Here is a 12,627-nt window from a genome sequence, read left to right on the forward strand (position 1 = left end):
CACAATCCAAGGTAATGGTCACTTCTGCCAGGGCTTTGGCTACAAAGAGCAGGATTACAGGGATACAGCCTGTCGGGATCCAGACTACGCACTAGACCAGCCATAGAACTCTACTCTACTTCCACCTTGCTATTAGAAGCCCTGGTCTAAGAGGTCTCAGAGGTGAGACATGGACAAGGCTTTGGTGTGAGGATTACCAGCTGGAGGTGCTTGGCCAAGGATCTTGATTCCAGACAGCAGACTATTATGCTGATATGTTCCCTCTTCTACTTCAGCTATAAGAGTCTGTCTCGGTCCACACAATGACCTAGTATACTGTGTCATCACAGACATACACGCAACCACCAAACAGCCTTGGTTGTCAAGGAACCAACCAACATGCTTAAGGATTGTTTCAACAGCTTAGTGCTTTTCCTTCCCTCCCCAGTCGCCTTCCTTTGACAAAACATCTTCTGATGTTTCAATACTGTTTGGATTGGTAAGAAACATAAGAAAGCCGCCCATTGAAGAGGATGCGCTTTCGCGATCCCGTAACGGGAACTGTTTTGACTGGCCCGAGGAGGAAGGGGCGAACGAGTGTTTAAGAAAAAGACAAAACACTTAAAGGAAGAAGAGGGATCCCGGAGGAGGGAGAGAGCGGAGACGACGGACGGATCTCCAGCAAGTGTTCCACTGTTGCTGAGGACCACTGACCCGCTAATCAGCCCACGGTGTAAACAGATGTCGCTAGCGCCGCAGCCCGCCGCACAAACGTCCTCACAATACACACGTTCTCATAATACAGAAATCTTTTTTTCTTTTTTAACAAGTCTCTCTCTCTTTCTTATTAATCCTCCTCCCCAATCCTTCCTCCTCCTTATCCGGGCGAAAGCCCCACGTATTAGTGTTGTGGTAAGCAGGATATGGACTCTTATCCTGTGTTTGCCCAAGAAAAGCGGCTAAGAAGCTAGGCATCACCGCGATTTAGCTAATGCACACAATAGGGCCTATTTTTCCTTAATGCCTCCTCCTTTATGTGGGCAAGTGGGTGTAAAGATGAGAGTAAACACAAACATCAGAGTCTTATAGGCCTCAGACAGGGGAGTGGGAGAGAGCACAGAAGGGGCTGCTTGAAAAGGAAAGATTTGCGAAGAGAAGCAGCGACCTCTAAAAAGAACACAAACTCCACTCCCCCTCCTCCGACCCCCAATATCCGCCCTCCTCTTCTTCTCAACAGCCACCACAACTCGTATCACCGCCACAGTTATGACCATGACGACCCGGCAGTCCAGGTGCGCTTGAGGCTGCAGGTGTTGGCGCGTTTAGCCGCATTAAGCACTGACAGTACAACGGAGGGAAGAGTAATCACATTTACCTGGCTGTCGGCCGTGGCCAGGCCGTGTGGCGCCCCGCGCTCTGCAAGCACAGCACAAAGACCCATGCTCCCCTCTCCATCACCCTCACAGTCGCAACATACACCTGGGATACATTTAGGGAGGTGACAGTCAGTCAGAGACCCCAGGGGAGAGGGGGTGTTGGTGGAGTGGACCGTGGAAGTAGGTTTGGGAGGGGTTCAACCAAGCACAGGGTCAATGTACTTCACACCTCTGGGGCTAGTGGTGGTGGTGGTGGTGGGCTCCGTGTTCAAAGGGGCTAGGGCCCTCGCCCTTTCCTGACCCCCTGACTGAAGGCACCATGAGGGGCTGAGGTGGAGGCTCTGGAGCCTGGTCCTGGGTCTTGCCTGGGTCCAATCAGAGAGAATGGGACTGGGCTGACCGGCAGGCGCCTTCAGGGACACCTCGTGTTCCCCACACCTGGTACCAGAGGAAGCCATTTTACACAGCCCCCGGCTTGCTCTCTTCCCTGACCTCGGGTCATAATTCTTTCTGAACTGAGTCAGGGTCAGGGCACGTCCCAAGGACATCCATTTACTTTACACTTCACCCTCCGAGGAAAAAACGACTGTCTTCACATTTCAGCATGTACTCCAGTTGTACTTTTCTACTGAACTTCAGAACTTAGTCATCTCAATTCGGTCAAATAATTGCCTGTGCTAAAACATTGGGATGAAATTGATACTTTTATCAATATCTGATTACAAGACAGAGAGTGAGAGCGAGAGAGAGAGAGAGAGAGAGAGAGAGAGAGAGAGAGAGAGAGAGAGAGAGAGAGAGAGAGAGAGAGAGAGAGAGAGAGAGAGAGAGAGAGAGAGAGAGAGAGAGAGAGAGAGAAAACAGGACACAGAACAGGGGGGGCCTATAGCACCAGTCATCTCTCTATCCACTCTGCCCTCTGCCTGGTCTGATTGCTGTCCTGCGGCCCAGGAGGCCCCCAAGTGGAAAGAATGGAGCCCTTTGAGGCTCTACGACCCCTTTGACTTTTCCTGCTGCTTCTGAACTCTCCATTTCAGACTCTGACTTTTACGCATGACCCTGAGGCGCTGCCACCCCTCACTGTGACCCCCAACCACCCCCACCCACCCATCCCCCCAAGCCCTCGCCCCTAGTTCCCCTTGGCTTCAGTGGGCTTAAACCCCCTACCCCAAGTGCTCACCCCCAGTGCTCACACTCACACACACACACACACACACACACACACACACACACACACACACACACACACACACACACACACACACACACACACACACACACACACACACACACACACACACACACACATACACACATACACACACGCAATCAAAAGTGGCAGTCCTGCTGAGCTAAGACCGGGCTGTAATCGACAGTAATGTTCTGCTTGCGAGGATCCTGTCCACTACACCAATGAACAGACCCAGGGCCTGACTTTAAGTAACCTTTCAGATTAGCACTGTAGCTCTGTGGTGGATGGAAGCACCAGTGCACAAAGGAGACGCCGGCTTATGAACTAACTAAATAAATAGAGTTACAGTAAAGAAACGGAGCCAGAGCCAGGGACAGAGAGACCTTTTCATTACGGCCTGCGGATTAAAACCCCTCTGTCAGGCCCAATTCGCAGGCAATGTATCGAAAGTAAACAAACCGTCCGATCAAATCCTGGAGGCCACGTCCATTCAGGCTATGGTGGCGGCGAAATGAACCTCCTAAACAGCCCCCAGCTCTCCACTCATCTGTCTCTCTTTCATTCTATTACTGCACCTTTCTCTTATTCCTTCTCCCGCTCTCTCTCTCTCTCTCTCTCTCTCTCTCTCTCTCTCTCTCTCTGTCTCTCTCTCTCTCTCCCGGGCTCTATCTCTCCCTCCCTCCCTCTCTCTCTCTCTCCCTCTCTCTCTCTCTCTCTCTCTCTCTCTCTCTCTCTCTCTCTCTCTCTCTCTCTCTCTCTCTCTCTCTCTCTCTCTCTCTCTCTCTCTCTCTCTCTCTTGCTCTCGCTCTCTTTCATATTTTATTTCCTATGATTTTTCTATCATAACCTCAAACCTCATGTACCTTGCTCACTCCTCCCTTTATATATACTGTGTCTCTCTCTCTTCTCCCTTTCTCTCACCCACAGTCTCTCCGTCCTAGTCAGAGAGAAGGGGGGAGTGAGTGTGGTTTGACTGCGCAATGCAGTGTAGTGTAGAGTTGGGGTTTTGATGTGTGTGTTGATGAGTGGAAGTGGAGTACTGGGCTCAGACAGGCCCCTAATGAGGGAATTAAGGAGCTGTGCTGAATGCTCCACATACTAACTTCCCAGAGAGGGGGAGAGAGGGAGAGAGAGAGGGAGAGAGAGAGGGAGAGAGAGAGGGAGAGAGAGAGAGAGCAGCTGATCTGTCAGGCCTAATCAAGCGACTAGCAGCCTTGCCTTCTACCTATTATTCTACAGAACATTGGTGCCACTGTTCAGAGGGTGTTGGGGGGTCTACAGGCATGTTGTCTTTGAGCCTGCCGCCTCACTCAACTTACAGTACAAATACACACAAACACGGTTCATTTTTTGACTTATAATTGATCTCACCCCCAGTTTTTTTGTTAAATGTAATAATCCATCAATCTATTCAGTAACTCACTGAGACAATTCAAGTTGTCTGATGACCAAAAAACCCTGAAGCAAGTACCCACTACTTTTGGCATCACAAACATTCTCTAACAATCAAATGGAACATCCTATCCAACCCCTCCTCTGTAAACTGAGGTCCGTTGTCTGTACTCACCGTAGTGGGAGTCCAGGTATCCGTTGCGAGGGTCCATGGCGAACAGCGTGCCGCGGTACGGGAGGCCGTGGTCGACCAGGTGGGGCAGCGAGCTGTGCAACTCTTTCTTTACCAACGGTGGGCGCTCTTCTGTGGAGGTGGAGGGCTCTTCACCCAGCTTGCTGCCAGGGGGCCCGGGTGTGGGGGCCTGGGTGCTGATGGCATTGCGCCTCTCACGGTGGTGGTGGTGGTGGTGGTGGTATGGCGTGCCCGAGCTCTCATCCTCTGTAAGGGGACAGAGGGGAGAGAGAGGGTAAGGTCCTAACTTATTGAGGGTACATACACCATAATTGATCCCTGTACATTTAAAGCTACTGTACAGAGCATAAAGTCTGCTGAAGTCTTCTCAACCTGTTCTGAATGCCTTTGGTGGTGGAGGGTAGTAGTTTCACAGTCAGCAGAATTAGAACAGATGAATTACGGATCCTGCCATCAAGGGGAATTTCTTTACCTCTCAGAGTCAATACACACACACACACAAATGAGATAATTTAGCATACTCCTATGAGGGGTAGGGGATTTGTTTTGTACACATGCAACCAACCAAGTATGCACAGTGGGTCTTCCCTGCAAATCCACGCTGGTTTGGTCTCCATATAAGCCAGCTGAACATGTGAGTTCTCAAGCAGAAGACAAGCTCAAGCCAATAGGACTCAAGCAGAAGACAGCTCAAGCCAATAGGACTCATCTCTGGTGCTCTCACCAACTAAACGAACCCCCTGCATCACAGCCACATTCAAGGGGAGCGATTCCCAAGTCGGATGTTAAAGTCAGCCTCGTCTGTTCCTTTTATAAAATAAATGGATTCCCATGGAGAAGGCAACCGGGTCTTTCCGCCTGCATTCCAAACTGCCCATTAAGCGGCCTCATGGTATCACACACACCCCCCTTTTCCACACCCCCTCTCTGCCAGAGTAATCTCTTTCTCTCTCTACTTCTCTCTCCAGGTGAAGGAGAGAAACTAAGCGGAGAGATGGAAAGACGGAAAGGAGAGTCCCCCTGAGAAGCTATCCCTGGTGTGCTGGGTTAGTGGGGATGAAAGCGAAGAGAGTTCAAGGGCTGAGCTGCTTTGGAAAGAATGTACCTTTGACCTGACCACTGACCCTGGCCTTCATGGGGTCACATGGTCCGGTCCCTAACCTGGTGAGTGCTACTGTACCGACTAGTTCTGAGTAGTCCCTGAAGAGAGCATACTCTGGGCGCTCTTCATGTAACACTAACTCCTACACACTTGAATAGTGTCCAAGAAATGATGAATGTTGAGCTTCATTGTAAATAAAAGGAGATTATTCCTATCATCTGTACCTGAGTATGATTATGATCAATTATTACATTTTAACATGCTTTAGGTTCATGTTTTGTATGATCTTTAGTTTTACACTGGCTCATCTAAAGTTTTACACTGGCTCATCGAATGTTTTACACTGGCTCATCTAAAGTTTTACACTGGCTCATAGAATGTTTTACACTGGCTCATCTAAAGTTTTACACTGGTTCATCGAAAGTTTTACACTGGCTCATCTAAAGTTTTACACTGGCTCATTGAATGTTTTACACTGGCTCATCGAAAGTTTTACACTGGCTCATCGAAAGTTTTACACTGGCTCATCGAAAGTTTTACACTGGCTCATCTAAAGTTTTACACTGGCTCATCGAAAGTTTTACACTGGCTCATCTAATGTTTTACACTGGCTCATCTAAAGTTTTACACTGGCTCATCTGAAGTTTTACACTGGCTCATCTAAAGTTTTACACTGGCTCATTTAAAGTTTTACACTGGCTCATCTAAAGTTTTACACTGGCTCGTCTAAAGTTTTACACTGGCTCATCTAAAGTTTTACACTGGCTCATCTAAAGTTTTACACTGGCTCATCTAAAGTTTTACACTGGCTCATCTAAAGTTTTACACTGGCTCATCTAAAGTTTTACACTGGCTCATCTAAAGTTTTACACTGGCTCATCTAAAGTTTTACACTGGCTCATCTAAAGTTTTACACTGGTTCATCTAAAGTTTTACACTGGCTCATCTAAAGTTTTACACTGGCTCATCTAAAGTTTTACACTGGCTCATCTAAAGTTTTACACTGGCTCTAGCCGAATGCGCTACAGAACTATTGCAAAACCTGTTTGATTCAGTCACGTACAATTCTGTCTTCCTAAATGCCTCAAATCCACCCTATTCCTCCATCCTGATCCAGAGAGTCCATTGAGTTTGGCCTTATCTGGACTGAGCAAAAGATCCACTTCATTGGAGGCTGCTGGGAAATCTCCTCTGGTCCAGCCCTGGTTCCTGGTTGATTCGGTGCCCCCTGTTGCTCTCTCTTTTTTAACGTCTCACTGAGGGCCCTGACAGAGTGCCGCGGTGCCAACGCCAAAGGTTCTGTAGCATTTACCAGCCTAGCGCTGTAAGGCCCCCCTATGAACTGGAGGCGATGGAGAACTGCAGCCCTCCAAAAGCCAATTGAGTGCAGAGGAGAGGGCTAGATTAAAGAGCGCTACCCCGAGTCGGAGAGAGAGATGGGTCGAGAGGAGAGTGAAGGAGAGAGAGAACGAGAGACCCCCTCTCACTCTCCCACGTCCATTACCTGTGTAAGGGCCCAGCCATGCAGCCCGACTGGTGCCTCAGCGCTCGGGAGTCGCAAATTTCACGAGACTTAACACAGAACTGACAAACCAGCAAGAGAGCAGAGGCTCATGCTCTCCTCCGCAGGAAATTATAGTGTCAGTTATGATATAAGTATTTAATCCTATACTGCACAGCCCCTGATCTTATTAAGGGAATAATGGCACTTATGCTGTTAAAGCTGGATTAATAGGGTCTGCTCTTGCAAAGCGCAATATTAACATAAAGGGATTTCAGACTCGGGGTTCATCTTCTCGCATGGATTGGATTTGAGGAAGAAAGTGGGGACTGTAAACTGTGCTGGGAGCAACTAGAGCAAAGGACAGGGTTATGCTGCTGAGAGGAGTGTGGGCCTGTATGTACTGAATACTGATCCAGTGAACACAGAGTTGAGGCCCGGGAATAATATCTTATGGTAGACCAGGAGAAGTTTCTAATTCTTGGTCTAGTTTATTTATGTATTTGCTCCATAGACTTGACATACACAATGTGCTTGTAGCAATAACGTTTGAACATTTGGAAGTGAAGTCAAACTCCCACAAGCCCATGCAGCTAACACCGTCTATGAACTCTTTCTGGAGACAAAATATTTTGGTAATTATTCCCAAAGATATTATTACACTACGTTCCTGTGTCTCTCTTTGGCTTCTTCCCCTTTCCCCCATTTGGGTGGGTGTCTTTCTTTCTCCCTCCCTCCCTCCCCCTCCCTCTCTCTTTCCCTCTCAGTGAACTCCAGCCCTACTCACTTATGTCTCGGAGAGGTCAAGCAGCTAATATTTAAATCAAACTATTGTCACTCCAACATTCCTCTCCCCTCCACGTCACCATGGTGAACTGTCATTCTGCCATATACCACCTTAAATGGGTTCATTATTTCAGTGTATACCACCTTAAATGGGTTCATTATTTCAGTGTATACCACCTTAAATGGGTTCATTATTTCAGTGTATACCACCTTAAATGGGTTCATTATTTCAGTGTATACTACCTTAAATGGGTTCATTATTTCAGTGTATACCACCTTAAATGGGTTCATTATTTCAGTGTATACCACCTTAAATGGGTTCATTATTTCAGTGTATACCACCTTAAATGGGTTTGTTATTTTAGTGTATACTACCTTAAATGGGTTAATTATTTCAGTGTATACCACCTTAAATGGGTTCATTATTTCAGTGTATACCACCTTAAATGGGTTTGTTATTTTAGTGTATACCACCTTAAATGGGTTCATTATTTCAGGGGATACCACCTTAAATGGGTTCATTAATTCAGTGTATACCACCTTAAATGGGTTCATTATTTCAGTGTATACCACCTTAAAAAGGTTAATTATTTCAGTGTATAAGACCTTAAAAAGGTTAATTATTTCAGTGTATACCACCTTAAATGGATTCATTATTTCAGTGTATACCACCTTAAATGGATTCATTATTTCAGTGTATACTACCTTAAATGGGTTCATTATTGCAGTGTATACCACCATAAATGGCTTCATTATTTCAGTGTATTCTACCTTACGTAGGATCATTATGTCAGTGTGTACTACCTTAAAAGGGTTCATTATTTCAGTGAATATCACCTTAAATGGGTTCATTCTTTCAGTGTGTACTACCTTAAATGGGTTCATTATTTCACTGAATACCACCTGTAATGAGTCATTATTTCAATGTATGCCACCTTTAATGGGTTCATTATTTCAGTGCATACTACCTAAAATGGGTTCATTATTTCAGTGCATACTACCTAAAATGGGTTCATTATTTCAGTGTATAGCACTTTAAAAGGTTAAACAAATACTGGGCAGCAGAAGGTCAAGAACTAAAACTTGAATGATGAAATTGAAATAGGAGGGATCCCCCAAGGCCCAGTCCTATCCCCATTTCTATTTTTTATCCCGGTCACATGTCATCCAACCTAAAAGTCTGGAAAACGTGGTTATATTTTACTTGACTATACTTGAACCCTCTTGAGCTTCATAGGCACAGTTTACTGATAATGATTATAATATGTATTTTTTGGTCTAATGTATGTCCAATGGTGTTTCATAGTGTATTGCGTTGGATAGCTGGAGGCTTTATAGTCAGTGTTCTCATCCATTGTGGCTGTGCAGCGTACTCTGCCTCTGATGTGGAGGACTCAGGTGTCTGCAAACACTTTGAAAAGCCTGAACTTCAGGAGCACCTCTCCAACCCTGAACACCATCAGCCTCAAACAGACCCTCTTGGCTTTTTCTCTTTCTTCCCTCCCTCATTTTTCATTCCTCTTTTATTCCCTCCCTTTTTCCCATGGTTGCCCCCATCCCGTCCTCCTCTCCTCCACCGGTTCACAAGTCCATTCACCCACAACACAAAGCAGGAGGCCGGTCCTCGGTGGACCAAGGGGAAGCATGCCTCACACACAAAAAAAGGAAAAAAAGACCTATCCAGGACTCTCTATGGTGATTGAATTTCTTAACATCTTTTCAAAAACTGCTTAAATGCCTGCAGGCGAGAGGAAGAAACAAGCTAATGGTGGATGGGGAGCACTGAACAAATTTCAGAGCCCTTTCCTGCTCGCGTTTGAGGTTGAAAGCGAGCTCCTGCCTTTCAAGTTTCAAAGTCCTCCTTCCTCCCGCAGTGTCACTGAAGGATTTGAAAAGAAGGTAATTGTGCTCACTGCAGTCCTGATCAGAGTGCACGCCCGGCTCTAGTATTTCAGGAGTTCTCTGCCACTATAATGGAGCCTATGCTCTCTCCATCCTCTCTCCCTGGCATTCTCTCTCCTTTCCTCCTCTCTTCTCTCCTATCCATCACTCTAGTGACTCTCTCTCTCTCTCTCTCTCTCTCTCTCTCTCTCTCTCTCTCTCTCTCTCTCTCTCTCTCTCTCTCTCTCTATCCCACCGTATCTTTTTCCCCCTCTCTCTCATTCTTTCTTTTTCTATCTCACTTTCTCTCAGTGTCTCTTTCTTTCTCACTTTCTCTCTCTCACTCTCTATCTCTCTTTCTCGCCCAGCCAGCCGCTCATTAAGTCCTAATGCCCAGGTTTTTCCCCTTTTTATGTTGGGGCCTTCCATTGTAAAAGGATTCTCTGGATACCTTCAGAGAAAGCCCTCATGCCTGAGCAGGGAGGAGAGGGCCTTTAATGGAAGGGGGGGAAAGGAGGAGGGAACGAATACAACAAATGACAAAATGAAAATATAAAAGAGATAATGAGGAATGGAGTGGAGCCAATTCCTTAGAGGTGGGGGAAAGAGAACGAGAGAGAGAGAGAGAGAGAGAGAGAGAGAGAGAGAGAGAGAGAGAGAGAGAGAGAGAGAGATAGAGAGAGTTGGGCCCTGGGACAAGGGAGCTGAAGTTAAGGGTGCCTGGCTGATTCAAAGTAATGAGAGGGAGCGAAGACAAAAAGCCTCTGCTTCGGAGGGAGTTGGTGTTTCTCAAAGGCAGCCGTTGTGTAGAACAAGGGTCGGAGTGCCAATCTGCTCCTGCCTCTCAGACATTTGATTTGGTACTCTACAGCCAGCACCATGTAGGAGTCTCCGCTGCCTTAAGCTACTACATGTGTTTTAGTCAGAGGAACACAAAGGGGCATTTTCATCAGTCTTTGCACATTCTACCCCCGAACTGGCTTTGTTGTTGCGGAACCTTTACCATCGAGGAGGTGTCGTTTGCCTCTGAACAAGCGCCAGCGACACAACAACCATTCTCCTCCACCTGCGAACATTTGCAAGCCGTGTTGTCTGTGGCACGGTGATGGGGGTTTGGCTGAGGAACCCGACAAAGGGGGGAGATGAGAAGAGGAGTGGAGGAAAACACAAAACACTTCTTCAAAGCTCCTCTCCTCCTGTGCGATAATCTCTCTTTCCGTCTTCCTTCTTTCTCTTGCAAATCAACTCCCGCGAAAAAGACTGAAGACTGCCCAATTAACAATGAGAGGGAGGCAAACATTTCAGCGGCTGGCTAGAGTTTAATAAGAGCGTAGCAGCTACCTCTCCAAGCGGCTTAGGAAGAGCTCGCTGTACATGGCACCTGCGCTATAGAGAGAGGGAATCACTCACGATTAGCAGCGCAGGCTGAAAGAAGAGACAGAGAGAGAACCTTCAAACTCCACCAAGAGGAGGAATCGCAAACACAACAAGAGAAGAGAACGGGGAAGATTAGTGCAATTGTGTGGGGTATTTTTCCGATCGACTTTTTGGCTGCCGGTCCCATAGGATGCAGGTTTTGCCAGAATGTTTTCTTTTAACCCCCCCGCTGAGGGAGCTTCAGTGGTATCTCCCACAACAGAGTTCAGTTGTGTATTGTGTTGAAGGTGACTGAGTCTTAATGGAGCTTCTCCCAACGTCTGTTTACAGTGACATGGGAGACGTGTCAAGAAACTCTTCGTAGAACGTCACGACACGGGGCACAACATCTCAGGGGATCCTGCGTGCTTAACCTCACACGTCATGACCTGTAGCATCTTGGTCAATCGACTACTGGCCATCTTCCCATGTATCAATCACCAACGCAATAGCTGTGGAATTACATGATTTGGATCATGTTTATTTTCAGGATAACAAGCGAGAAAAGGAGACCGTCACCAATCTATAAAATGTCAATAAAAAAAGCACTAAAAAGTTAGCTGTGGCGCAACACGGCAGAATTCACTGTCAGTAACTTTCCGCCCTTGTCTTATTTCCCCTCTGCAGAGTGGTCCCATAGTGGCGCATTATGTAAATACAGCTGCTGTGAGTGATGCTTAGAGTAATTGCAGTGAGAAGCGGTGGGCAGGTCGGGAAGATTCCTGATTTCCCCCCACAGCCCGACTACTGCTCTCCTCGATAATCATCTAGGCTAATTTCGACGGCTCCCACGTCTCAATTTGGCTCGGCGGCACACCGCCCCCTCCCCTCGGCATCCCCAGGCCTCATCTCCCCGGCCCGGAGTCCCACACCCCTCACTCCGCCGCTGGGGCTCTGCTGGGACCCTACCAGGGGCCCCTGGCTCTCAGTCCCAGCCCATAGCCTAGAGGGGAGAGGAATCAAAAGAAATCTAGGCTTCTTCGCCCCTTCCCGTGTCTCTCTGCCCTCCCTGCTCACCTCAAATCAGCCTCACAGCAGGGCCGTGCCTCACCCCCACTCCAATCCCTACTGACTACCTTTCATACATCAGGGGCCGGATGCAAGCCATCCGTAGGGCCAGAACCACTCTCTACAACCCCCCCCCCAGGCTATTTCATCAGGAGCACATTGTGAAGGAGCAGAGCTTCACTGGCCAAAAATAACAGTGATGAGTTGGGGCCATGCCTTTTTGAATTTTTAAGAATTTCACTCAAAGGGCACCCTGACTCATATACTCTTTTAAGAATCAAACCGAGGAGATGCATTTTCTCAGTGCTCGAAACCACAAACGCAATAACGAAGTCTGACCAGCATTGACATGGCTTCATATTCAACTAACAAGGTCGCCAGCATCCGACAACCTTGTCTGTTATCGTTATTGACCTCCAGTCTTCCACCACAATATAATATGACTGTGATACCGTACAGCTATGACAGAAGTGTGACTGAACTGGACGGGCTGGACGGGCTGCTAACTGGGTCTGTTAGGGTAGAGGGTGGATTCATGCATGGCTCCCAGCCCACCAGGCCGGACTAGGCCAGCTTTCCACTGGGCCGGAGCATTGGAATCCCACTTCTGACGCCACTGTGATCCGGACGGGGCCTGTGGCACTCAGATTAGGAGGCGCTCGCCAAGAGAACATGGACACCCAGCCAAAGCAAAGAGGTGGGGAAGTGCCAACCAACAGTTAGAGCGAAATAAAAAATAGTTATAGTGAATTAGGTCCAACTGTCACTGTGGTGAATTCTCACCTAACAATACAGAATTATTAA

General features: G+C 47.4%; 1 protein-coding gene across 1 annotated transcript in view; it reads right to left on the reverse strand.

The window, feature by feature from the left end:
• The window catches only part of LOC118372833 (transcriptional activator GLI3-like), a 138,545-nt gene that overhangs the window by 78,662 nt on the left and 47,256 nt on the right, over nucleotides 1-12,627 (reverse strand). The window contains exon 3 of the mRNA XM_052505248.1: nucleotides 4,112-4,375. Within this exon, the coding sequence (XP_052361208.1) occupies nucleotides 4,112-4,375 (264 nt within the window). The remainder of the gene's footprint in view (nucleotides 1-4,111; nucleotides 4,376-12,627) is intronic.

This window comes from Oncorhynchus keta, chromosome 4 (genome assembly GCF_023373465.1).
Source record: "Oncorhynchus keta strain PuntledgeMale-10-30-2019 chromosome 4, Oket_V2, whole genome shotgun sequence".
Taxonomy (NCBI): Eukaryota; Metazoa; Chordata; class Actinopteri; order Salmoniformes; family Salmonidae; genus Oncorhynchus; species Oncorhynchus keta.